The 27,130-nt window shown below is 42.3% G+C and overlaps 1 protein-coding gene across 1 annotated transcript in view; it reads right to left on the bottom strand.

Moving 5' to 3' along the window:
* SMG1 (SMG1 nonsense mediated mRNA decay associated PI3K related kinase) overlaps window positions 1–12,557 on the bottom strand; it is a 67,263-nt gene extending 54,706 nt beyond the window's left edge. Inside the window, exons 1-2 of the mRNA XM_059826545.1 lie at window positions 12,469–12,557; window positions 2,836–2,999 (exon numbers count right to left, since the gene is read on the bottom strand). Of these exons, the coding sequence (XP_059682528.1) occupies window positions 2,836–2,999; window positions 12,469–12,557 (253 nt within the window). The remainder of the gene's footprint in view (window positions 1–2,835; window positions 3,000–12,468) is intronic.
* Between the last annotated feature and the right edge of the window lie 14,573 nt (window positions 12,558–27,130).

Here is a 27,130-nt window from a genome sequence, read left to right as displayed (position 1 = left end):
GAAGATTGTGTATTTCTACACACACGGACTACCCTCCTACTACAGAAAATCCTGTGCAAAGTCTCAGTTGTAATTAGTTAATTACAATTATAGTAAAGATAATTTGTATATATTTGGATTTACAACATTAAACTCAGTTTTTAAACATAAACTAGCATGTATGCCACCTTCATGTTATTTTGTCAAAACAAACCAACACGGTCCTATGAAGGAAATTACTTCTAACAGCAACAATTATATTTATGACTAAACAGAAGTGTATCACTAAAATTCAAAGCAAAGAAATTAGTTTAACTGAAGATGTCAGATAATCATGCATTCAGACCACAGACATCAACTATCAAAATCAGACATACTACCATTACTATTGGAGTTCTTAAAAGTTATTTCATACTTTAGCACACAAAATACCCCAGCTTTTTTGGTTGTCTGCAAAGGCATGTAGTATTTGCTACATTGTAGTTGACATTATCTTAATGAATTAAACACAAACCTATATTCTCCCACTTAACATATAGATGGCACATCTTTGGTAACAATATGAAAAGAATGGTCATTTAGAGTAATTAAAAAACAGCAGGGCAATCAGGTTTTTCAGCAATAAGGCTATAAATATTACATTATAACTCTCATCAGTTATCTCCTGGTCTGAAAAGTTTTTGAAAAACCTAGTATTTACAAATTCTATTAATTTCCCTTTAAATGTTAATTCTGAGACCAAATAAGAACATGATCAGCTATGTCACTGTTATTAATTTTAGCATAAATACGCAGATATCATGACATACGAATACTAGTGCAGTATCTTTTTAGCAGTAAGGACTCTGAGCACATCATAGTTACAAATCAAAAGGGGGGGGAGTGTTACAGGAAAGGAGAACATTTCATCTGTAAGTAAAAACCCAAGAGCCTTCTATTTAGTTTTAAAAACTTAAATCTTCCAACTCCCCTGTCTTCTTTTATAAAGTAAAGGAGAGAAGACAAAGGGGAGACATCTAATTGCAGTCTTCCACTAGTTAATGTGAAGGGTTATTAAAAAAAAAGACAGCCAGACTAATCTTACAGATGCAGAGCAAAAGGACAGGAGTCAACAGCCATAAGTTGCAGCAAGGGAAATCTGAACTGGATATGAGAAAAACAATTATTTATGAGGACAGTGGTAAAGCACTAAACAGACTGCTACAGGAGGCTACAGAACCGCCGATCCTTGGAGGTTTTCAAACCTGAACAACTTCCAGAAATTATCAAGTTGGAAGTCATTTTTATTATCAACACCAGAAACTGCAGGGGGGAGGGCGGGGTGTGGAATCTCTTCTCAAGGATTCTAGGTACTTATGACATATAGTTATCCAGGATAGAAAAGCCAGAAGTTCTTATAATGAAAATTCCATGCTGGCAGACTCCAACAGATTAACTGAAAAATCTTAGTAAACAAAGAAACTATTCTGCATCCGTAAACTTACAGATTTCTCCAAAAAGAAAAATGAACTAGGAGATACTTGGAATTTGGTTTTATAGTACAGAATATCCTTATCATCTCTTTTCAAGTCACACCTGAACAAAATAGCATAGTTAAAGTGCTGAGCTAGCAGAGACATGCCCTGTAAGATACAGTACTTGAGGGAGAAATAGGTGCATTTTTCTTTTCAAATGGCACTTTCCCAGCAACTTCACAAACTACCTTACTGAATTTGTCTGAAACTTACTATTTCACTATACTGCCAGTATGTTCTTTAAATACTAGCACACTTCAAAGTATAAGAATAACCTACTATGCCAGTCTGGTGAAACACAGTAAAACGCTCCACCTTAGCAGACACACTGACAAATATACTCACTTTCTAAGCAGTTTCACTGTTAAAGTTAACCAAAACTTAAGGTTCTCAAGGCATGCAGATAAACAAATACCTGTCTCATTCTCCTGCCTCCTACTAACAGTACCTACTACTTATAAAAAAAAATTAATTTGCATCAACGCACCCAGCTGTAACTTCCCCTAAGATGCAGCAATTCTTTACAGATAGTTACAGGGCAGAGAAGTAGGGGCAGTGCGAACACTTTTTAGGTTCCTGAACAAAAACTCCCACACTAATATTCCTGTGAGATTTTTGAGTCTGGCCTGCCTGAAGATTTACACAGTCCAAGAAGTGACTCTGCAAGTAAAAAATCCTCCTATTTGATACCCGTATTTGGCAATTAAAACAAAAAATCAGAATACAGATTTCTTTTCCATAAAGATGAAAGAGAGTTGATTCTGAACTTTTAGCTATTTTCTAGAGAAAGTATTTCCATTCTCAAGAAAAAACTACACAGGAAAAATTGTATGAACCATACATCACATGATTTATATGAAGTGAGACTGAGGCACATAGAAGTAGAAATTCCCACTAATGATAAAATACAGATTTGATTCCCAAAGATTCCAGTTTGCTGCAGTAAAGCTGCAATAGGTAATGTATCAGATTAGTAGCCCATTTAATCAGGCAGTCCATTTTCAATACCAGAAGCACTAGACAGTGTTCGGGAAGAAATTACAACTTGTAGACCAGACACATGCAGAATATTATTCTTTAGGAAAAAGTCTTATTCTGTTAATGCATTAAGTCTTCTCTAACATTCTTCTCCAAATGCAACTGCAACTGCGTATTTTTCCTCACTATTCATATAAACCACAGCATTTCTTTGATCCCTGATAAATCTCTCCACACATTGACACTGTGGCAATAAGTTCTATCAGTTCACTGCCTTTTTAAAAAAAATCTCCACCATTTCAAGTTTACTGCCGTTCTTTGAATGTCCCCTCACAATTTACACATGAAACAGCGCTCTGTATACCTTTTTCTTCATTCTGTATGTCAGTGTGGACTCTGATATCATCGTGTCTTTGTCGAGACACCACAGCTGAATTTGAGGGTTGTAATCCATAGGAGGCAGAACTGCCCCGATCTCTGGATGAAGAGTATTTTAAATTGTCCTGGTCAGCTGATGCACTGTCAGTTCTATAAAGAGAAAAATATTTATTTTATGTAGGGGTATAACAGGAGTGGGATTCACATTCACATATAAATGCAACATATTTAAATGACAATCCCAAATGTATTTTCCTGTGTCAAAAAAGTTGTACGTCTAACCTGCTTCTTAAAAAGTGACCTTAAAATTCACGCTGGGATTAGAATTGACTAATTATTACAGCAACATGCAAAGGAAACGCATTATAGTGCGCCAGTGCCTTTTCTCAGGACGTTCTCAAGTCTCTTTTCAGTTGGATGCCAATATAAGGAAAAAATATTTCCCAGAAGTAAAAAAATACAACTAGGCATATACCACATCTAGGTGATACAGTGTCTACCATCTGTGAAAGTCATTACTAATCCACACACTAACCTTTACATAATATGCTATGGGCCTTATTGAGCAAGTAAAACCACTTAGATGGAGGTGTTACTAGCATGTAACTGATAATCAATATAGGAATCACATATTAAGGTTTTGCAAAACAAAAATTGCAAAACAAGAAAACAGGCTTTACCGTGGAAAAACCTGGAATGTCAGTTAAGAGCTGTTATCCTTTAGAGTAAAAGTTTGCAGATAGAAAGTGAGATAAAAATCTGCCTTAGGATTAAACCACACACATCAGAAAACTGATTTATACCCCAGAATAAACTTTTAAGGAAAAAGGTGAAAATTATGAAACCAACTCTTCTCACTGGACATATGAAGTGATTTCATTTTTAAAAATACAGTAATTTTAATACACTAAACTTACATGCATGAGACTTCAGAACCTAAATTCAACCAATCACTTTAAATGCATTCTTACAAGCAATACTGGAGGTTTTACATTAAAGCCAGTAAAACAATACCCATCCAAAACAAAAATCAGCAGAATTTTGTTCAACTCAAGTATATTTGGAATCACACTCCAAATTATTTACAGAGGGCTTTTCCTAAGCAAACTCTAAAGATCTACTATTTTTGTTTTAAGCTTTGGATAGTTAATTTGATTATTTGACAAAAAGCAGGACAGATCATTCCTTTTCATTCCTGTAAATTAACTACACTTTGTTTAAGGACAAACACCACATGTTCTTGGGAAAAAGTCTTTCATTTTTACTTTTCAAGAGAACACTGTGATTAGAACCAGTAGACAAATTCAGGGGAGAGGAGTTAAATACATTTCAAGGCCAAAAGGGAAAAACAGCTAAAATTTTTGAAAAAGCAGTTGTTACTTAAGCTGTCCTGAAGGCTTGCTGTTTTCAAATATAGCTCGTCCTCAGTACAACTGGAAGAGTAATACCATGAGGGCTGATATTTGCAAAATCAACTGGAACTAAAGAAACCCCCCACATATTTTATTCTCTTGAGAATGTTAAAAGACAATGTACTATCAATTTGGAACAGGGTTCGAAAGAAGGAAATTGTGCTTTTGCCCTGTTCTCACAGTGAAAGGTTGATACTAGGTTTGCTTGTCAGGTATTACTCCCTTTTGCTCTATAAGCAAATTCATCTTTAGATATACACAATAAGACTTCCTCATTCAGTACTAACTGTGGCATCACATCTACTGTTTTGTTGAGCACTTGCTTGGACTATTTTGTAAAACAGGCTACGCTACTCAAGAGGCAAAGCCTTACTAAAAGTCTTTGCTCAGTCAACTAGGATCGTAGAAATACTGATACAGTTGGACCGTCATCATTCACCTAAGTTATGTTGAGCAACAACGAAGTTCTGCACTGTACCTTCAAATGGTATGAACTTTAAATATGCCTACACCATATGCAAATTTCCCAGTCAGCTACAGAGCCCCCAGATTTTCTCCCTGCCCTAAAACCTCAGGAGACTTCCAGCTCACTTTCAGGAACAGCAGAGTTTAGTATGCAGGATCCAAATTATTTTAGCCTTTCAATGAAACAGACTGACAAATTTTCAATTGGTAAATTTAAGTACTGATGGGTTCTTAATAGTGTACCTCCCCAAAGAGCATCGCTTTTTTTAAGGCGATGTGCTGTAGACTGTATCATCTTCAATTGTCAGGCATTAAGTCTGAAATTCTAAAGTCTGAAGGCAAGCTGATTAAACATACAATTTAAGACTGTTCTACATACCCCAATCAACTGAAGGACTACGCGTGTTCTCAGCTAACCTCACTTACCGCAGCACAGCCTTTGAACATTTTGTGAAATTTTCCATTGTCGTAAAATACATAAGCCTATTGTTTCCCTGAGAAAAATGACACACTTGCTTTGTCTGTCTCTGGGAACAGCCTTCTGCAAGCTAACCTACTCACACTTATCACCCAACTAAAAGGTGAGCACAATTTTATTAAAAATATATAATTATTCTCCTATGTATCAACTTAAGAGACAATAGTTCCCACTGAAAACATTGTTCCCACTACAATAAATGTGTAGCTTAGGTATCCAGCAGTTTCTGCCCTGTCTTTATGGCAGAGAAAAACTACTTCATAGAAAAATACCGTTTCCAGAGAGCTAGGTTCTGTGACCCAACTGGCTGCTATGGTCTGTACTGCTTTGAAGGAGGGTTTTGAACTGAAAGGAGCTTGCAGTCAGATTCACACCAGAAGCAGAGCCCACCATCTCATGGGCCTGTGCATTTCTGGCTGTCCAGTGATGCACACCATTTCTCAGGTGGGAACCAAATTTAAGAGTTGTACTGTAGGCTCCTGCATCAGCTCTCTGGGAGTTTGTGGCGTGGGCTCATCAAGACCTGGGGACGCGACCACAGTACACGTCGCCTGCACTCCCTTACCGAGGAACCCAGATGCCTGGGTGACACAGGACGCTGCTGTGCAAACTCACAGCAAAGCACGGCCTGCATGCACAGGAAGAAACATTTAATTGTCAAAGCTGTTTCTGAAAAATACTGTTTTTCATGTCAGTAACATATTCAAGATTTTGAAAGACAATCACTTAGAACTCAAAATGCAGCCACTCTATGGACAGGCACTTGCCAAAGCCTTACAAATAATTACTTTTTCTGCCTCCCTCCAGCCCTTCAAGGTACACTGCAGCCATTCCACCAGGCAATGGGAAGAACTGTACTCCCGGCTACCTCAGCTCATGCCCACATTTCAGGAGGGCACTTCTCCTGTTCACCTGTGGTATTTCCACTTTAATTACATTGTGCCAAGCAGATGGTAGGTTACATGACAGACGTAATGCTTAGCGTCATCTTTCAAAAGAAGTCTATGTAACAAAAAATTTATCCATTACATACATTGACATTGTCACAGACCTGAACAAACATTGTATATTAAAAAAATCACAACATACAATGTTAGCAACAGATAAGCAGAAGTACAAACACGAATGTGGTATTAGACAAAGTTGGAATGGAAAATTCCAAGGATGAACATGACTATCATTACCTTCTACTGTAGCTTCAAAAGCTTATTTGCCACTTTATGAGACACTCCGTTTTATTTCCACCCGAAAAGCTCATTTATGGAGACTAAGCAAAGTACTTCAAGAGCTCACATGACAGTTTTCATCCGTGCCTGGTTCTGGGTGGAAGACTACCTGATTACCACCAACACCGGCACCAACTTCCTACATACACTATTTTAGCACTTTCTACAGAAGAGATTGCATTCAGTTTTCTGCAGAGTGATTTTTAACCTGCCTTTATCCATCAGAAAAGGAAAATAGTTCACTCACCTAAATAAGCAGAAATGACCACTAGTTCTCCCTAAGAAAAAGCTACTTAATTTTTTTTCCAGGGACATACAAAAGAAAAGTCAGACTTTTCAAAAAGTAAGTGCATATCTCATTTCATCAAAAGTATCAGCATGATTTGACTAGCCAATTTGTATGACTGAAGAAAACATGGCTAAGAACTGACTTTTAAAAAAAAAATCTTTTTTCATAGAAAAAAAGAAAAATAGGTCAATCAAAAATATATCATGTTTCTTTAGTTATATGGAAGCCTTAAGAATTTTTGTCCAAGAAACTTGTTACAAACAATCTGGTGTATACTATTTACTATCTGTAGCTCTTTCAGAACAACCCTGCCATATGGATATTATTTCAAGACAAAAATTACTTAATTATTCTATGTGATTTTTTTTTCCCCCCAAGTACAGGATCCACATGGAGGATTTATTCTGAGACAACTCTACTCTATGAGTTGTATTATTGTTCAAATCAGTCAATTTTACTTGCTCATTTGCTGTTTGCCAAGTTTATTTGCTATAATGCAGATAAATTCTTCATTCCTTAAAATCTTTATCAATAAAACATTTAAAACTTAGAGTTACTGTACCCACTCAAATTAACAGCTTCCCAAGTTTCCAACCTTTCTTCCACTGGCATGCAGAGCAATGACAGCCTTCTTTTGCCATGCTCTTTTATCATCACTTGGTCCATCTTGCCAAGCCCAAGCCTAGCTGAACCCACCCCAAACCCCACTTTTGTTCCTATCCCCGTGTTGAGAGAGCACAACGAGAGTGTAAGCGGCCATGTTTTCTACTAGTGAAATAACAACTGATGAACGATTTTCCTACTGCAATTTTGCCCTCCCCACTGCTGGACAACTACCTGCAGTCACAGTAGTTTTCAAATCACCTCTTGATTCTGCATCACTCCCTTACACAGCAGCTCACCAATTTCCTTCTGTCCTGTGATGGACATTATGAGGAAATGTCAGGGAAACGTATCACAGCTATGCATCCTGTTCTTGTTTTTCCATAGACATCTTCTGTTAGCCATTTCTGGATAGAAGATATTATGCTAGCTAAATTATTGGTCTGATCTAGTATGGCTATTCTTGTATGGAAGACTATCTGCTCTCCAAGTTCCTTTTGCTTCCCACTGACACACTTTCACCTTCTTTCATCTTTCTCACATCTCATTCTCCTCTGTCTTCACATTAAAAACAAAGGCTTTCACACTACAAACTTAGGCTACCCCATTTTACCAAAAACCAAAAAAGCTCTTTGATCTCATACCTTCCCAACCTTATCAGCATATTCAACACACTCAGATGTGAAAGGAGATCAAGAATTACTTGTTACAAGTTCAGAACTGAACCCATTCCTGTTCAGCATCTCCCACACACAGTCCACTGAATCTCTTCCCAAGGTTTTCGTTGACCTCCTCACAACAGCACCTCACAACTGATACTGCATCTCATTCTCTAAGCTGCCTTCAACATCACAGACTATTTTTCTCTCTCTCTCCCCCTTTGTACATATCTATCTCACTCTTCACACCCTCCTCTCTCTTAACTACCCCGGAAGAGATGGAGAAACTTTCCCAACTTTCATCCTACATGACTCTACACCCATTCTCAGGTAATTTCAGCAACATTCTCAAACATCTCTATGTTATCAACTTTCAGGTCTCTCAATTACAGACCTGTCCAAACTAAGATTTCATCCTATTTCTAACATTGTTGTACATGCAAACGCAGAAGAAACAGAGTGTCTGTCTCAACTTCCCTTATACACAGCACCCACTACTATCACCTTGCTTGTCATTCAGAGTGTTAATCCAGCATTATGAAGAGACTTGAATATCCACAACTAGTGCTTGCCTTTTGTAAAAGGCATGCCTCTGCCCTTCACAGCCACATAAAAAGTACTGCTCTAACCATCACTTTCTTAGCCTATTTGCTCTGATGAGTTTCTTTACTCCCTGCCAATACCTCCCATTCTGTCTTCAAACAAACACAGGGTACTTGTCCTCAGTTATAGTGCTAGCCAATACTGCTCTCCTGCTTAGGTTATAAGCTACCTGGAAGGAGAGCCATGTTTTACCGTCTTGTCCCATCGTGTCTAGACCCATGGGGACCTAGGCAGCAACTTGGTTTGGCAGGCACCATGCTAACAGGAATTAGTAATTCGTAACACTGACTTACATTGCATGAGAGGGATACACTTCATTTTCAAGAACTAATTTCAGTACTGAACGTAGTAAGACGCTTCTGGAACTCTTCTCAGATGTGAAAGATTTTCTTTGCCACTTTTCCATATACTCCCCTGCTAACCTACATTTATGATAGGAGAGCCAGAGAAGTACTGTTAATTAAAATCTTGTCTTCCTTTTCTCACTTTCACCTAAGAAAGCCATGGTGCACCCTGCACTTGCTAACCTGCTACCCTGCACTAACACTCCTGCTTAGTACCACCACAAGCACAGGAAACTTGCTTTGCCACCCAGAGCATTTCCTATCAAAGGGAAGCATTGCTTGCTTCAGTATATAATTAGTCTTTAGTATTCTACCAAATTAACTCTGCTCACACGCAAGACCTGCACACTGACATGTTTTTATTTTCCCCCCCGAAGTCGTATCAGGGAAAATGCAGCAAGATCTGTCAAATCAAAAGGTAAGAAAAAAGAAGTAAAGGTCTAGAAAGCTATAAAGATTATAGGAAGCGGGAACAAGATCTTACCAAGCCTTCTCAGAAAACCCTCACTGTTCTCACATACATCCAACATTTATCTAAAGAGTTTTTGTGTTGCTATTAATTCAGAGTCTGGTACACCTCAGTGCACAAACTAATATGCCCATGTACATCAGGACAACTTCTTCCTCTGTAAGACACAGCTCTATCAATACACACACTGTAGGAAAACCAGTCCACATGCACCTGACAGATATGACTGCATTCATGCAGGCACAAAAAAAAAAAAAAAATCAAATTCTAATTAAAAACTACTCTCCCTTAAAGAAGGATGCGGGCTCCAACTTTCAGTTTCACACTGTTTTCACCCCAAGTCCCAATGCTGATTAGCGTTACTAAAAATTGAGAGGAATTCGGACCTAGTAATGAGAATCAATCTGGTCATTTTTACATACACAAAAATGTGTGTTTGAAAACACAATCCATCTGATAATACACCTGTGCATTAGCAGTTCCTTTTTTCCCATTTCGGAACTTGAAACAACTACAGTTACTGCAGTTTTCATTACTTTGGCCATGTGCATTCCCTCTTCCACACCCTGCAAGAAAGCATTTACCAGCAACATCACCTAAGATAAATGAAACTAACAGCCAACAGAAAAGAAAGGGGAAGAAAAGAATACCCGTGTATATTTTGTGTTGCGGGGTTTGTCCAACAGCATATTCAAAACAATCAACAAAAAAGAAATACTCTTTGCCAGTTTTATATAACAGATCTCCTTTCAACCATGCATGTGAATCACTTTTAAAAATTAGTTAACGCCAAAACCACAAAGACTGATTTAATCTCTGCGTCGTTCTTTAAGCTCTTAGTGTAGACTCACAGGTTCCATATCACCAAAGCTATCTTTTTGAGATTTTAAAAAAATTGAGCATAACATAGAGAAAAAATGTGCTCTGTGTTTGGGACTGTGTGAACATTTATGATTCCTGTGCTCTTTCACCAGATTAAAAAAAAATATTAAATATTATTTGTTAGGAAAGGATAAAGTTAAATTCTTACAAGTGACCAGGATCAGTGGTGTTACCTATTTCTTAGCAGGAGCTCTAATCACAGAGTGTAATGGAAATGGAACTAGGCCCTATCCATGCTATGAAGCTCCCCTAGTCTGCCACACTTTCTCTAGTGCTTTCAGATTTTTGTTTCTGCTGCGGCTTTTGGGATAATTATGTTAGCAGCCCAGTTTACAGCAGCTGTACTTGAGAGCTAAGGAGGCACCAAACTACAGCATGGGGAACAGGCCAGAGGCAGACACTGAGGTAACAGTCTAACTTCTTAAACAAGCCTTATCACCATGAAAAGCATTTCTGCAGCTACACTCTTACTTTCACCCCTAACACAACTGTTGCAGACAATGCTATATTGGAAAAATTCAGCTTCCTAGCCCCTTTAAGACCTATTTTTTAGGCTAGAAGACAGAACGTGTGACAAATTAATATATCCAACCAGAAAGCATTTATAGAAGCCATCCACTGCAAAGACACAAGATGTACCTCCAATTTCTTCCAGGTGGGAAGGTCAAGAGTTAGAGTCCAGAATTCCAGAAATCTGAAGCAAGGTAGTAGTTAAGGAGTAAGAAACAGACCAGGCTTCTTAATTCCCCCCAAAAAATCTATATGCTATAAGAAGGTGTCACCAACAAGGTTTGCAAGTTTTTAAGTGAGGAAAAAATAGTAAGTTATTTGACCAAGTAGTTCAATAACAGAAGAAATTAGAACTTAAATAACCGTGCCCCACACACCATTAAGAATTGAATAGCCTCTAGCGTTAGCACTAGAGGCTGCGCTGCTAGCTTTTCAAGCAAAAGGAAGGCTTCCTTCACAGTAAATACTGAAGTTACATCTGTGTTTCGTAGTATCTACCTTCACATCCACCCAGTTTTCCTACTCCAGACCACATGTGACTGGGACTGTCATCTGCAAATACGTTCCCAAGCACGTGCCACTCTGTTCTCTGCTGGAAAGTTTAAAAGTAGGATCCCATATTGCGTTAAACTTTCAGAACACTAAAAAAGCCCCAGGTCTCCCACATTAAGAAAAATTTAAGAAACACCAAATTTATTTACAATTTCTACACAACAATTTTGACTCATAATAGCAAAGATGAGGAGTACAGCAAATACATTTGCTTCAGATATATTAGAAGTAATCAAGACCTGAAATACACTCTCTATACTTGACTGAAGAAGTCAACAAACTTTGAATTTCACTTACTAAGAAGTACCAGGTATAAACACACCTTAAAACCTAATACATTGTGTAAGCTCTCACCCCAGCCTACAGCTCAACTACTTTCCCCAGATAAAAAATAATAATCCTGTACTATTTTATTAACCCTGAAACGCCTAGGAGTACTTCTGCAGCCTCTGTTCTTCTCTGGTTAACTGCCAGCTGAAAACTAGACTGAAAAAATACAGGTACCAAGCCCACCCCCCAGTTCTCCACCCCACTGCAGGCCCCCAACGCTTCAGCTTTCCAGTGCAGCGTCTCCCACGCCGGTGCGCAGGCAGAGGGAAGCCGCTGCCTGCAGACACACACCAGGTATCAGCCCGACACGCCACGGCCACCCCGAGCCGCGAGAGACCGAGGGGAGGAGGGGGCAGCGGGAGACGCGGGGGGAGGAAGGAGCGCTCTCACCCGCCAGCTCAGAGCGCAGACCGGGCTCCCACCGAGCCCTGCGCCGTGACAGATCTGTCCCTGTCCCGTCTCTGGCCGCCGGCAGACAGGGAGCCGGAAATCCCCTCCGCGCCGCTGCCCGGCTCCCGCCAGGGCACGGCCGCGGCCGGCCCCTTCCCCGCCGCCTAGGCCCGGCGGCCCGCCCGCCGCCACCCGCCCCGCGCTAGGCCCGGCGGCTGCCGCCCGCCCGCCCCTAGGCCCAACAGCCAGGAAGTGGCTCCGCCGCCGCTCCGAGCAGCCGCGGCCCGCGCCGCCCCGCTCCCCCAGGCCCGGCGGCGGGGCCGAGCCGCCAGCCGCGGCGCCCCGCTGCCCCGGCCCCCGCGCCCCGCAGGCGACCAGGCCGCGCCCCCCGCCCCAGCCCTGCCCACCTGGGTTGCCAGTCATTCCAGCCCCGCGGGTGGTAGTGCTGCCTGCTGCCGGTGCCGCTCAGCCGAGACCCCGGGGCTCTGCGGCTCATTACCTTGCCCGAGACGGCATGGCCGGCCGGGCAGCGGCGCGGGACAGGGGCGGAGGAGGAGGAGGAAACGGGGCGAGAGGCGCGGGCGGCGGCTCCTCACTCGCGCTCCGCAGGCGGCTGCTGTCTCACACCGGAGGGAGGGGACGCAGACGCCGCGGCTGCTCCGGCTGCTGCCCGGCCGCGCGGCATGCCGGGATCGCGGACATGGGCCGCCCGCCCCCTCCGCGGGGCACGCTGGGAGGGCGGGGGACGGGGCGAGGGGGCGGTGGCGCTCCGCCTCCGGCCGCCGCGGGACGGGTTTCCCCGCCTGCGGGCGGGGTCCCCGCAAGCTGCCCGCCCCGCGGGGCCGCGGGCGGCGGTCTCCCCTGCGAGGGGGCGTGGGGGAGCGGGCGGCCATCGTCGCCACCCCGCCCCAGGGCGTGAGAGGAGCGGGGGATCGCAGCCCCCCGGATCCTGAAGGAGCCTGTGGCCCCTGGGCTGTCAGGGTCGGCGGCAGCCGACAGGCTCCCAGCCCCTCAGCTGTGAGGGGAACCTGGGGCCCCCGGGCATGAGGGCAGCCAGGGGATCCCAGCCTGACCAGCGTGAAGGGGGCTGGGGTATCCCGGGCCCTGAGGGGATCCTGGCACCCCTGCGCTCTGAAGGGACCGAGGTCCCCGGGCCATGAGGGGAGGCGGGGGCTCTCTGTGAGAGAAGCCAGAGGATCCCAGACCCTGGGTCCTGAGGGGAGCCTGGGGCCCCTGGGCGCTGAGGGGACCAAGTCCCCAGGGAGCCAGAGGAGCCTGGAGCCCTTGAGCCCTGAGAGGAGCGGGGGGCTCCCAGACCCCGCGTAGAGCTGGAGGACCCCTGCTCCTGCTTCCATCTCTGCAGGGGTCTGTGCTGCCCCAAGCCTTGCTGGAGTGTCTGCGGGGAGCTGCATCCCTCAGAACATACCAGATCCTCATCCCCACGTTTCTCTCCATTAGGACATGTCACTCGTACATGACTGCCAGGAAGAAGTCTGATATTTGGCCGTGATCAGCAAAAAGCTGACTAATCCCACAGTAAACACTAACTAAACCCCTAAGGTTTCTCCTTCCTCACAGCTGCTAAAATGCATTTCAAAAGCAGACTAGTGAAATCGTGCCTTTCTAAGCCCGTATGACTTTTCCATGTGAAGCGGTTGCCACATTTGCTAGAAGGGCATTTGATGCCCATTGTGGGGAAAGCCTATCTGCAAACAGGAAGGCAGGCAAATCTGAGGGGAGAAAAACAGTCTTCTCAGTTTGGTAGATATTCTGCGTATGTTTCCCAAAAAAGATGTGAAGACTGTCTCAGGCATATTTTTATTTCTCCTTCAAGACCTGGAAACTTACATTAGCTGATTTGATAAAGCCAATTCCTGACTGCAGAATATTTCCTTAGTTATGAAAAATTATAATAGTTTGGTCAGATACTCAGCAAAGAGACCCAGGTAGCTCAAACTCTTTTAAATTACAATATCCTAGATTTGAGACCACTGAAAGACCTGAGGAGACTTTTAAAATTCCCCTGTGCCTAATACGCGGTGGTTCTGTTGGTGACTTAGCTAAGACAGATGGCATACTGCCGCCTCCCTTGGATTCTGCTGGGCAGCCATCATCCTGCTGATAACGGTCTTGTTGGCTTGCAGTCCATAAGCAGTGCATGCAAGACATGTAGAGATTTCAAAATCAGTTTCAGGACACAAAAAAAAATTCTATCACAAGGCTTCTCTGCAACATAATGCCATTTTTAATCAATATGACCCAGTGCCCATCAGACTGTGTTTCAACTGACATACGCTTGTGTATCTTAAGTGAATCAGTTTTGCAAAAACAATAAATTCCATGACCCATGAGAGATCTTTTTTCCCTTCTTTATAATTGAGATGGACATCCAGAATTACACAATACGTGGCAAATTTAGGTATTTATAAGTATAGCAACAATACCTGCTGCAAATTTGCTCCCCATTTCCGACAAGTCTAGCAGATCCTCTGCCCCTGGTGATGCAGCAGATGACGATTTTTCTTTTTATTTCATGACCGAGTAGTATAACAATGGTAACAACATGAATCACTTGAGGGGCAAGGTAATACTATGAATGTATTTTATTTTTAACTTCCTTTCAAATTAATTTAGCAAGGGGAGGCAAGAAAGCAAGCTGGCATACTATGACCAACAACTGCCGGCGTATAGCAAGAATTTAAGAACCACTGATTTAGTGTTTGGTACAGTAAATTTTTTATCAGAAATCCTGTATTCTAGTGGTGAATTTGCTGCAGTCTGTGTGGTCTAATGCAGATCCCTCTTCTGAGTGCAGTTGTCTCCATTTGTAAAACGGATCAGTGATATTTAGCTTTCTAAACTGCTGTTGTGCACAGCCTTAAAACTGTAAAATGTTATATAGTTGCCAAATGAAAAGACATACTTGATAGGTTTCTACAAGAATCATTATATTGTGAAATTTGAATGGTATTATAGATAATAGTTAAAATGCTCATCAAGATTTGTGAGATAGAGCAATAATTATTTGTATAGCACCTTCTAAATCTGGATCCTCTCAAAATAGAAATATATGGACTTAAAAGACCTGTCTTAAATCTCAGAATGAGTCGATGACACTCGCAGAGATATGTCTCTGGTCTCACTCCTGGGTGTATGCTTAATCCACTCCATCAAACTGTCCACATCCATCCTAATGCAGAACTGTGGAGTGACAGATACTGCTAACCACACCTTTCCTACTTTATAATTCATGGTAATGATGTATCTATTTAATATATAAAAGAAAGCTGTATTAATCTGAGTGTTATTTTTAGCTGGAATAAAGTGCAGATTGTATGTATTTAATGTGCTGAAATACGGTGGTAAGCACCATACTGTATCTTTTACCCCTTACTAGTTTCTTTCCTTACTAAGCAGCATGTCTGGAAATACCAGCATGTGCTGAGGATTACAAGTCACTTTTGGCCCTTGGCTCCCTCTGATCCATAACAAAGCTACAGATTGAGAGAAAAACAATCACCAACCACAAGAGGGAAAGAGCTGCTCTTTCCTCTTCTGGAAATAGGACAGAAGCCAAGGAGAAAAACAGTATTTAACTAGAGCGGAGAAGTACCAGACGCCAAGATCCTGTAGCCTGTATATTGCAGATGGATGCCTCTTAAAAATTATAAAGGATTCCTAGAATAGTTATTCCCTACACCTGCCAGTTCTACTGCTTTGATGGCAGAGTCCTGTTTTTATCAGTGACCTACCAGATTTTCAGTTGAATGGCCCCATACTCTATTTTCTGGACATAGCAGACTCAAAGCACATGTGATATATGGCCAATCTGTGCAGGCATAGAGAGCCCAGGGTGTCCAGAACATATTGTACTTGTGGCGCAGGCACAGCCCGTCAGCGCATGCACAGTAGGTCCCTCAGGACTCCTGCTGTTTTCTTCATTAAAAATGTCGGCAGGTATAATGATCTATGGAGACTGTACTGCCGAGCAAAGATACTGTCTATCATGAACAAACAGTGCGGTCTGTACTGGGGCCTACCTTGTTTCATCTCAAACTGGAATTTTTCCTTATCCTTTGGTACGTATTAATACAGAAATCCAATGTAAAAATAGTCCTAATAGGAAGGCATATTGAACCATTCTAGGGTTTTCTGTTGAAAATATTTTTAATGCAAAAAAAGTCAATCTTACATTTTAGAATTCCGTAACAAATGCACGGTGATTTGAATACTAACAAAAATCATCCATTACCTTCTTTTCTTTACATAAAATACTAAGGAAAATATTATTTTACTATTTCTGAGTATTTATAAAACCACTTTGCATTTAAGTGGGGTAGTACATGGAACCACCTCCTCCATTTCCTCAAGGTCTTTTAGAGGATAACTTTTACTGAACTGTATTCTTCTACATCAGTGCAACAAATACAATATAGTCACTTTCTTAGAACTTGCATTTTTGCTCTACTGAATTTCTTCAAGGCTATTACATCTTTAAGGCATTTTACATCTCCTAGGTAAGGTAGCATTATGTACAGTATATGAGTAAATATTTGAGTTCCTGTCACAGATGTTCATTATAGATTTATTACATCATGGACTATACAAGTCCTTGGTTGTGTGTATAAGCTGTTTCTTCATTTTCTGTTCATCAACAGTATGCTTTTCTGTTTATTAACTATATGCTTCCTTAAATGTCCTAGACATCATTTACATATTACCAGCAACAGTCATAGATAATACATAAACTGAGCACTTCCATTTAAGTGACTGGTTCCTAAACAAGTAGTCGTTGGAGTTACTTTGACCTGAAAAATACATAGCCTAAAACAGTTGTAGGTCTTGAAATATTTAGGTCTTGAAATGTCCAAGGAAAAATGGTAGAAAAGTAAAATTTTTGCCAATAAAATCAGCCATACTACATCTGTTCAATTTCAACCAGGGTTAAAACGGCGAGATAGCCCAACGCAGTAGTTTCCATGTTGGTCTTCAGGAGAGCGGAAACTGCAGCAATCCATTTGTGAGTTTTGGAAGTCACACAGAACGCCTTACAGGAAAGTCATAGTCTGCATGCGGTGTGTTACATAGTTAAATTGACAGCATCATAGCAACTCAGTCAAAAAAATTTCTCAACATCTCTGAAAATCAAACTCTTTGTGGAACAGTTGCATGTCTGATTGGTAGGCAACGCTGGACAAGAATCAAATGTGCTTTTACTCATACAGAATAAAATGTGTGCCACAAGCAGCAGTTCCCTCTCTTCTGTTCTATGAGATGGTGCCGTACGCAAGGTCCCGCCCCAGATGTTCTGTTACCTGCAAGCCAAACAGCGTGCCTGCAGATTAGTTCATGTTGCTGCAAGAGTTGGCTGTTTTGACTGGCAGCTCCTAGGAGATTTGTGCTGCTTGCATTACTTCTGGAGAGCCTGGGCAGAAGCTTAATGAGAAACACTGCATCCTGCAAGAGTGAAAAGCTGAATCAGGACTTAAGAGTAATTGCATATTATGAAATGCTGCACAATGCTGGAACGGAGCTGGCGTTCACTGTACTGCACTGCAGAAAAAGACAAAGTTGGAGCAAGAAGCAGTTCTCTTGCCATGGATGCCAATAGTACAAGACTATAATACTGTGAAATCCTTTTGAAAAATTAATAGTGTACATGATGCTTCACCTTTCTGGTGAATCTGAGAATTTCCGTCTGTTAAAATAACTGCTCTCTCACATAAATTTTCATGCTCTACAGACCCAAGTTTATGTCATGTTTGTTGAACAGGTAATTTGAAAGAGGCCGCCAAGAAAGTATCAAGGCCTTAAGGTATAATAAGCCCAGGGAAATTTGTTTGGATGGTGTAATGAATCCAACTTGTTAATTTAGCTCAGTTTGGTGATTATTGCTGATAGTGGAGTGCTATGAAAATTAAAAGAAAAATTGATCTAAGAGGTGCAGTACAATTAGAAGTGAAACATACAGTAAACTCCCCCAAGGTATTTATCCTTTAATCTTCTCTAATTTTAACTGGGTTTTCTAGGCTTATTTTCCTACCTGTTTTTTAATGTGTTCCATATATCAACATTACCAAGTCCTTATCTCTCCGTCTTTCCTTGAAGCCTCTGGAAAAGACTTTGATGGTATCACTGGAGATGTCACTTGGGACATACTTTGATTGACAGCTCGATAACCAGCTTTTATGAGAAAAACAGTATCAGAGCACGAAAGAGAGGAGCCATGGGGCCAGACTCAGAGAGAAATGTAAGCAGCAGGTCCTCATCCACTAGAGTTCACCGCTCTGACCCGGGTGGTCTCCCATGGGACTGATTTGTATGTGAAATACAACCAGATTATCTGTCAATTCTGCACACATTTCTCGAGTCCCACTCAGTTTTTCTCACAGGCCATCTGACGTGCATTTTGGTGGAAACTCACAAGTTGAGGTGTTTGAGCACAGAACTCGCAATGGAACCAGAAGTTATTACTAGAGGACCCATGGCCCACCTGCTGGCCAAGGGACCACATAACCTCTGCTTCCATAAGAAAAGTCTTTCATGCCCCTGGATGTTTGTGTGATAACACGCTACCAAGGTGGAAGAACACTTATCAGCAGGAAACAAATGGAGTTGGACTCCTTCACTTGTGGCATGTGGATGAAGCTGGGGTAAACCCAGGGTCAGCAGCAGCAGAAGTTGCTCCACTCCACTCAGCTGTGGCTCTTCTGCTTGGCGCTGCAGAGGACGGGCATCCCTGTGGCCACAGTCACCTGGCACTATCTAGAGCAAACCCAGAAGGGTTCAAAGTCTCCCCAGGGGGAATCAAGGCCCCAGGCACTACTTGGTTGAAATCTCACCTGCATAGTTGTTATTGCATGTTATTTTTGTGAGAAAGGCTGAGTCCATGTCTAAATAATGACACAATTCAAGCTGAATGAAATGAGAATAAATTGCCTTCTACTGCCAGATACATCCAGTGCAAAGAGTTAGTATTAATTTGAGCCTGTGAAAAGTTTGGTCTGGGAGAGCTGTCTAGCATTATGTAAAAGAGAATCTGATTTCTCAAATAACATACATGCATTGTAACCACCAAATCATCTTCCTGTAGTGCCCTATCTAAATCACTACAATTTCCAGCTTCTCTAACAACAGCCTTACAAACCACAGCTTCCTTCAATATGCAGCTTTGACTCATCTCCAGGCCAGGATGAAAAAATAGTATGTGTTCTTGTGCATAGAAAGCACAGTCAACCTGAATTCTGACTTTTTCCCAATTTGCAAGTTTTGCTTTTGCAGCCTTCATAAAGTTCTTTTAATTCAGTTTTTGTGTGTTTACAGAGAAAAGTCGAAGGATTTAATCAGAAATAAACAGATGAAAGGCAGCAGATCTTATCATGCAGTATTGACATGTTCTTTTAACATTTTTTTTGGTGATTTACACATAATTGATACTCCTTAGTCCCCAATGCTTGTGATTTCTCCTGTAAAAAACATGTTATTCTATAAAACTCTGTATACTGTAAAGTTTTCTAGGCAGAAATGACATCTTTCCTTATGTTTAGCACAGTAAGACCTTGATCTAGTTGGGATCTTGGAGCACAACATAACATTGTCTAATAATTCTGCTACAGAAAAGTCCAAGATCCTGAAGTCAGTGGGAGCTTCATCATTTGAAGCAGAATGAGCCCTTAAACAGAGCACATCTCTCTCCTTGTCTTTCTCTCTTTCATTGTTTTTCTAGACCATAGTTTACGCTACGCTTTTGCCTGGTTCCTTGTAGCACAGCCGTCCTCCTTGGACGCATGCAGCCAATGCATACAGCAGCATTTCAGCTCTTTAACCCAAAGGCCTTTTAACAAACATGATCAGCCTTTCATTCAGCTAGAAAGTAATCGATAAGTGACATAAATTTATTGTCATCTTTCACGTAAGTTCCTTCAAATTCTTATTTGAAATATTAATTAGATTGTTTTCAGCCTATGGTTTGGAATGGCTTCATTCTCTCAGTTCCTTGAACTCGCTGTTCCTCAGTCTTCGGCAATCATTGAGAATGAATAAAATTAACCTTGAAATAATCAGTAATGCACAAGGATAGTGCTTCATCATGGTACTTTTTCTTGTTATTTCTGTTCACTGAATATAAAAACAGGCAATGTTTTGCTCTCTCAGCTCGTTCATTCAGATGTTTTTGTAAAACACTGACACTAGAAGCTGCCCTGCATTTATTCCATGTCTGATGTGCCCATTAGTTAAACACCTACTCTCCAGATAAATGGAATTCAGCTCTAAGTGTGCAGACCCAGTTCACCAACCCCATAATGACATGTTTGCAAATCCATAGATCCTGGCTGTACGCTTTCACCAACACACAGCTGAAGAACAAGCTAAGTGTTTAAACGCTGAGAAGAAAACCCATGATGAGACAAAAAAGTGACACTGAGAGGTGTAGCGGTATGACGCAGAGCTGCACAAGTAATTGCTGTTTGGGCTTAGGTACCCTTCTGAAATGCATTTGCATGTATGCTGTACATATACATATCTACAGATACATTTCTATAGACACTAGCTGGATCAACATAATCAATTTCCTTGAAATCTGGAATCCAAGCTGAAAAAAAGAACATCCAAGTTTGAATGAACTATATCCTTTAAATTTTGAACTTCATAAGATTAAAAATGACACTGAAGCAAATTACAAAGCAACCCATCACTTCTAAGACATACTGAAATCAATTGTTCAAGGTAGATCTTTAATGCATTTCCCTCCTCTTGTCATTTTCCGCTGCCTGCAATTGTGTTGGTTGCAGCGTGCTGGCTCCCTAATACTGAGGGTACTTTCAGGGTATGCCTTCTCTACCCACACAGCTCTGTGCTGTGCTGAACCATGCTGTTACAGTCCAGACTACATAAACACAACCCAATACACATCAGGGAGGTGCACATCAGCATCTTAAAGCAGCTTCACATGTAACTAACTGATTTTTTAAATCAGTGAATAGAGAGTGATTTGCATAAGTGACAGGGTATATGTGATTCCTTTTAGTTCCCCAAACCCTACTTCATTACAATTCACATGCCTTAGTAAAATATGTAAATTTTATGTACATTTCTGCATAATGCCTGAATTGATTAATTACTTCATTTTATTTACTTATTTAATTTTTTTTAGCTGGGTTCAGCTGTTCCTAGTACCTGCTGAATATTTATGGCTCTGTGTTGCACTAAGGTGGTGATTTGGAGACTACCTGGCTGCTTACAGATTTCTGGGTACCAGTGGGCTCTGATTTACCCAGGGAGGGTAATGGAGTTACTGTCCCCATCTCAGAGCCCTCCTATGGCCTCCTAGCTCCAGTAGCTGAATGACAGTATATCTGTTCCGAGTTACTGCAGGGCATAAACTGACATATTAATGCAAACTGGAATTGAGGATTATGCTAATATGTCAGGCTGTGCACTGGAGTGGGGAAATAGGGCAGGGAGCTGGGAACTGCAGCCTCAGCTGCCATCTCAGCATGAACTGCAGAGCTCATGAGAGGGGCTATAATTCCCACCTTGAATGTGGAACATTATTATTTTATAGGCTGCCCTATTTATTTCTAATTTTTGCCCGCTCACTTGCATCCATTTTGAAAGAGCTCTTCCCATGGTACTGAGTCCCTGTTGGACCAGGTTGCAAGGAATATTCTCCCTCCTGTCTCAGAAAGAAGATACTCTGGCGTGCTCAAACCCACTGCTTGCTAGCCCTTCAGCCCAGCAGTGACCGCTTTCCTGTGTGCCAGCTGTTGTAAACCCCAAATGATAACTTCTCTTATGTCCTGGTTTTCTTAGTAAAGCCTACACTTCTGTATTGGCCAAAGTGGTTTCAGTGCACAGTGCCAGCACACAGTTAGGTTCCTCCAGCCTGCTAGTGCCACTTCTATCGCTGGGATGCTGCTGTTTCTAGTGCAACTGCCCCACCACTCTCTGGGAGTCAAAGTGGCACTGCTTGACTGACGCAAACTCAGGTACTGCCCTGAGGGGGATGCAGCCTTCATCTACAGTGTCAGGATGCTGACAGTCTTGGGAGCTGGTCAAACCAAGCCACAGAACCTCCCTCTCACGACATACTTCTGTGCCGCTAGCACCGCTGCATGGTTCCCTCTCTCCTGCCCTGCAATGGTACCCAACAGAGTGGCTCTGTTTCCCTCCCTTTTGCACCATTATAGTTAGGTGTTTTCCTTGGTTTCATTTGTTTTGCTTCATGTAGTATCCATGAAAGATCACCATGCCTGTGTTCTCTGCCCCAATCCTCAAGTTTGTGAGCAGCTTCTGCTCTTATCCCAGCAAGTTCAGTCCCTCTTGCTATTTGGAGACTCGTCTCTTAATAGTCTTTCCTGTAATTACGTCTCCTCAAAATCAAGTATTAGGAAATCCTTAAGGTCTCCAGAGCTACAGTTCAGCTACAGCATGCAGACACTTACTCCTTGATCTGAAATGGTCTCTTTACTGGAGATAGCAATGGCATGAGAACTCAGCAGAACGCAAGCTGAAGACCTGGAGAGTAAGAGGGTTTTGGACTTGGAGAGACATGCCGAGTAGCCAGGGAAGCCTTTGGCTACCTTCCACGTGCAAGGTTTGCCTCAGCTTCAAAACTGTCCCCATTGAAGACACCTTTTTATAGCCCTGCCCTTAGAGCTGTGCTGTGTCGGTTCAGAAGGTCTCAGCACAGAGAGTCCCTGGTGTAGCCAGGCGGGACAGTGCAGGTGAGAGGCCAAAAATTAAACAGCACTCCTTGTTCTGAGCAGTGAGTTATGAAATACGCATTCCTCGTGGGGCACTGGGAGTTGCTAAATGAGTTTCTGATAGTCTCCATAGCAATGGAAAAGCATACTAAGAAGAGAAACCACAAAGAAGATATATGCCAGAGATATGTCTCCTTGACAACAACCGAGGCATGGGACTGAGAACGCTGCCTGGAGAAGCTAAAGCTGGCTCCTCATGTCCTCCTCTTCTGAAGTGACTCAGGACCTCAGAAGGGGCTACACTAAATAAAAGCAACAGGCACCAAGATGAGAATAAATGGAACCACTAACACCAGGAATGAAACTACCACTGATTTACATGAATTGGAAATCTATGACTGGGTAGATCAGTTCCTTTGCCTACCTATATGAATTATGTATGAGTTTTATATATTCATATGCTGCAAAGTCAAGTATTCAAAAATTATCAGGCTCACTACAGGCCATGCAGCTGTCTCCAGTCCTCCTGTTTCTTTGCCTTATGAGATACTCCTTAATAACATCATCAAGGGAGATTTTTCTATAGGACCCCCGCCTTGTTCAGCACACTAGGCAGATGATGCTTACTGAATTGGTGAGTCAATATTTTGTCTTTCCCTTGTTGTTCGATAGCTTGCCTCAGGCCTTCTTTATTTCATGCTGAACAAACATATTCACAAAGACAGAATAAATTCCCTTATGACAATTTCTGCAGCAGTTATTATAGCAGCAAGGTTAAATGCTACTGAACTGGAATGACGCTAAAAGTACTAGCAAAAAAGTAAACTGCAACTACAAAGGCAAAAAAGCAGCAAGAAGCAAGCCAAAACTGTTCTACAGCTGTGCCGCTCACCAGCTCATCTGCAGCGCTCCAGTAGCCAACTAATCCAGCTGTTACTTTTGCTCTCACTTCCCTTTCTGTTTACCCAGATTTCAGTAAGGTTTTCCAGCCTGGGAGTACCCAAAGACCCCCCTCACATCCCCCTCGCTGAGCCCTCAGCCCCTCCAGGGAGAGATCGAGTTAGCTGTGTGTTCAGTAAAGGAACTACAATACTTGAGGGGGTCTAAAAATATGATTAATAAGTAATATCAAAACAAACAGGGCATCATTCAACTTAGTGCCGGGTTCTCCCAGTGAACTTTGGCATTGAGAGCAGATACTGCTGTACAGACTTGGGATTATAATTTAAAAACAAAGCGTAGGGCCCTGGTTTATTTTTCAGTCAGGTGCTGAGTATTAAGCAAAGTCCATAGCATGGTTTATCATGTCAATGGTGAAGATAAAGCATGGTATTTTCAGGCACGTAGAGTATCGCAAAGCAGGAAGTTCTGTCACTTTTGTATTAAATAAAAATCATAGCTGAGTTGGTTGAGATTTTATTGAAATTAAATCCTATTGTTTCCCCCATTTTACTTGTAATTAAAGGAAGTAATTGCTCTTTGATTGTTTAGGCAATTTAAAATTAATTCCATTGTTATACCCTACTTCAGTTATTAGCTGAAGGATGCTAAGCTCCCAGGACAGTTGAATAGCTCCTGCCGTGTTCCTCCTCCCTCCCTCACAGCTGACTCTTCCCCAGCTTGAAGCTTTCAGCATTTCTTAGAAACCAGGAGGAATCTATGAATGTTCCTGCAGCAGTGTCAGCAAAAAGGGCTTTTACCGTTTGCTACCAGCAGTCAGCTTAAAAAAAAACAAGGAAAAAGAAGAAAAAGGGAAACCATGGCCAGAACCTGGGGCCCAGCAGGCTCTAGTCTGGAAGGGAGGGGTGACAGGAGGCTTGCTGAGGAGCCCTACCTCCCCTCAGGTCAGCTGCTGCTGAATCCCGGCAGGTCATTCTGGACCACAGTTTGCCCCTGTAAGAGGGAAAGGGCCACTGAGGCACGGGGAGGAATTCACTGAGAGCTGGGGCTCATCCTACAGATGTGATCGCTGGTACAGTGTAAAGTACAATCACATTGACTTTAGACTCATCCAACACGTCCTCTGCTAGTAGTCAACATTATTATTCCCTTTTATCTTTCAAGCATATTTTTCATTTTCTGCACAAAAAAGTGGATTTGTTTTGTAGTTAGCCCAAAGCTGCACGTACAGCCCCTGCTCCCTGAGGAAGTTTTTCTTCCAGAGACCATGATGTCATCAGTGACTTGGACCTGGCTATTCTGGACACTGTGTGCAGACACTTATGTGCCAAATGAAAAATAACAATGGCAAAATATTTCACAGGCTGCCAACAAGACAGACTGTATCGCGCGAGGTGCCTGCCTGTGAAGCCAATTAAATACACAGCGCTTGAAAAGAGCTTCAAAAAATGCGTTCAGCATGAGAGCACAAACCCGGCAAATGGGCAAGTCCCAGAAAAGACAACACATCTAAAAAATAAGGGAGATTTCCTTAATGCCTTTTATCCACGTGTGCAAAGCTGGCAGTCTTCGTAAGCCCTGGGATAGATCTTGTTCACGTTGTGTGAGTAATACTATTTGTCTTGTGGCAAGAAATGACTCTGTGTCTGCTTCGGTTGAACCTCACAGCTCTCTGTCCCGGGGTTTCTCTCACTGTTGCTGCAACAGAGCCACCTCTGGATCGGGGAGCAATAGCCTGAAATACAGCTCAGCGGTCCCCCGTGGCAAAAGCACAGAGGACACCTTTCCCATTCCACGCTATGGGGGTTGCTCAGGCCTTTTGGAGGCCAAATATCCTCCTTGAAGTTAGGGGAATCTATACATAAAGATCAATATGGCCCAGCCTGATACAGCGACAGGGATTGTATGTCAGCTTGACTTCAGCTGAGCTACAGGCAAGCGGGACCAAGAGGCTCTAGGTTAGGAACACTAACGTGAGCCCACAAAAACTGCCTTTTCTCCTCCCTTTCTTTTTCAGAGTGGGTTGTTTTTTTTTTTTTAATTGAAACAGAAGATGTGAAAGGGGAGCACTAAACAAATCAACAATGAACTCAGCATAAAAGAAAGTTTTCATATTATCCCAGCCTCCAGCTTTGTAAGGGATCGATATTCATTCTGTACCAGATGTGGCAAGTATAGCAGTAGCATTAAATGCTACTCAGGATATTATTAAACTATCAAATAAGAGAGGAAATTGGAATACAATTGCTATGAACGCTGTTAGGCTACAGACAGATCTCAGCCACACATGGAAAGATTTTTCACTTACGATTAAGGACTGTGGTAAGAAAGAGAGAGCAGGCAAATCTTTTCACTTAGCAGGGTGAAGGAATTGCACAGGATTTTTGGCCAAAGGAACACCCCACCCCTGGAAGTCAGGGTCTCCCCTATAGGGGCCCCTAGCAGGGAATTTGTCCCCATGCCTCTAACACGAGTACCTCGCTCTTCTGTATGACATCTCCACCAATTCCTTCAATATATATCAGATTTATTTTTTACTCTAAGCTGAAACAAAAACATAGTGCTGCAGCAAAACAGCTACAGTGCTGTACTTGAGCTCCCTAATCCAGTCTTGGCTGCATTCATTTGAAACAGCAGCTGGATCCAAATTTTGCAAATTGTTCAGGTCTTTATAAAAAGCCAAGCTGTAAGCCCGGGAGCAGACATCTCTTGTCCAAAATGTGCAGTTTTGAGTTTGAGGATGCGCCCTGTCACAGAAAGAGTGCAAACTTGGATAGCTTCTGGCGAGACGTTGAGAAATGCGAAATGAAAAACTGAGTTGGAAAGCAAATGAACAGAAGCGAGTCAATACACTGCCTGTCAAATACAGAAGCGGTTTTCAAACTGATGATAGCTGAAACTAAAAAAAATACATATTTTTTACAGATACAATCAACAGAGTCCCTGCCTGGCACAAATTCATTGCAGCAGTGGAATGACCCCGGGACTGAACCAGGGTCGGGGGGGGGAAGGTGGTGGGCGGTGATGTTCGGGTAATAACTTTTGACAAATGATGAGAAGTTCGCCTTGTCCCCCAAGAAAGCCAGACCAGCAGCGACGTATGCCCCAAGGACTGCTCCTCATGCTGCCGGCTCTCAGCGCTGGCCAGCCTGGGGACCATACTCCTATTGAACTCCACCGATTCAGCATCCTTGCCATGTATTTGTCACCTTCCCTTACCTGATTCTAGCTCTTGCTGTAGGATATGGTCCTCTGTTCCCAGCTCACCACCTGCAGCTGGGACTCAGGGTCTGATGGATACAGGTGGAACTGGTGTTATAATGATGCCAGATGCCCCTGTCTCTGTTGGGGGTGGGCTCACAGGGCAAAACTCTGGTTGTGCTGAGAAAATTCAGGATTAATTCAGCAGAAAGGGTTGTAACGAACAAGTTTAGAAAAGATCGAAAGATAATGGCTGTGCTAT

The sequence above is a fragment of the Gavia stellata genome, chromosome 18 (assembly GCF_030936135.1).
Source record: "Gavia stellata isolate bGavSte3 chromosome 18, bGavSte3.hap2, whole genome shotgun sequence".
Lineage (NCBI taxonomy): Eukaryota > Metazoa > Chordata > Aves > Gaviiformes > Gaviidae > Gavia > Gavia stellata.
This window is presented reverse-complemented; position numbering and strand designations above follow the sequence as displayed.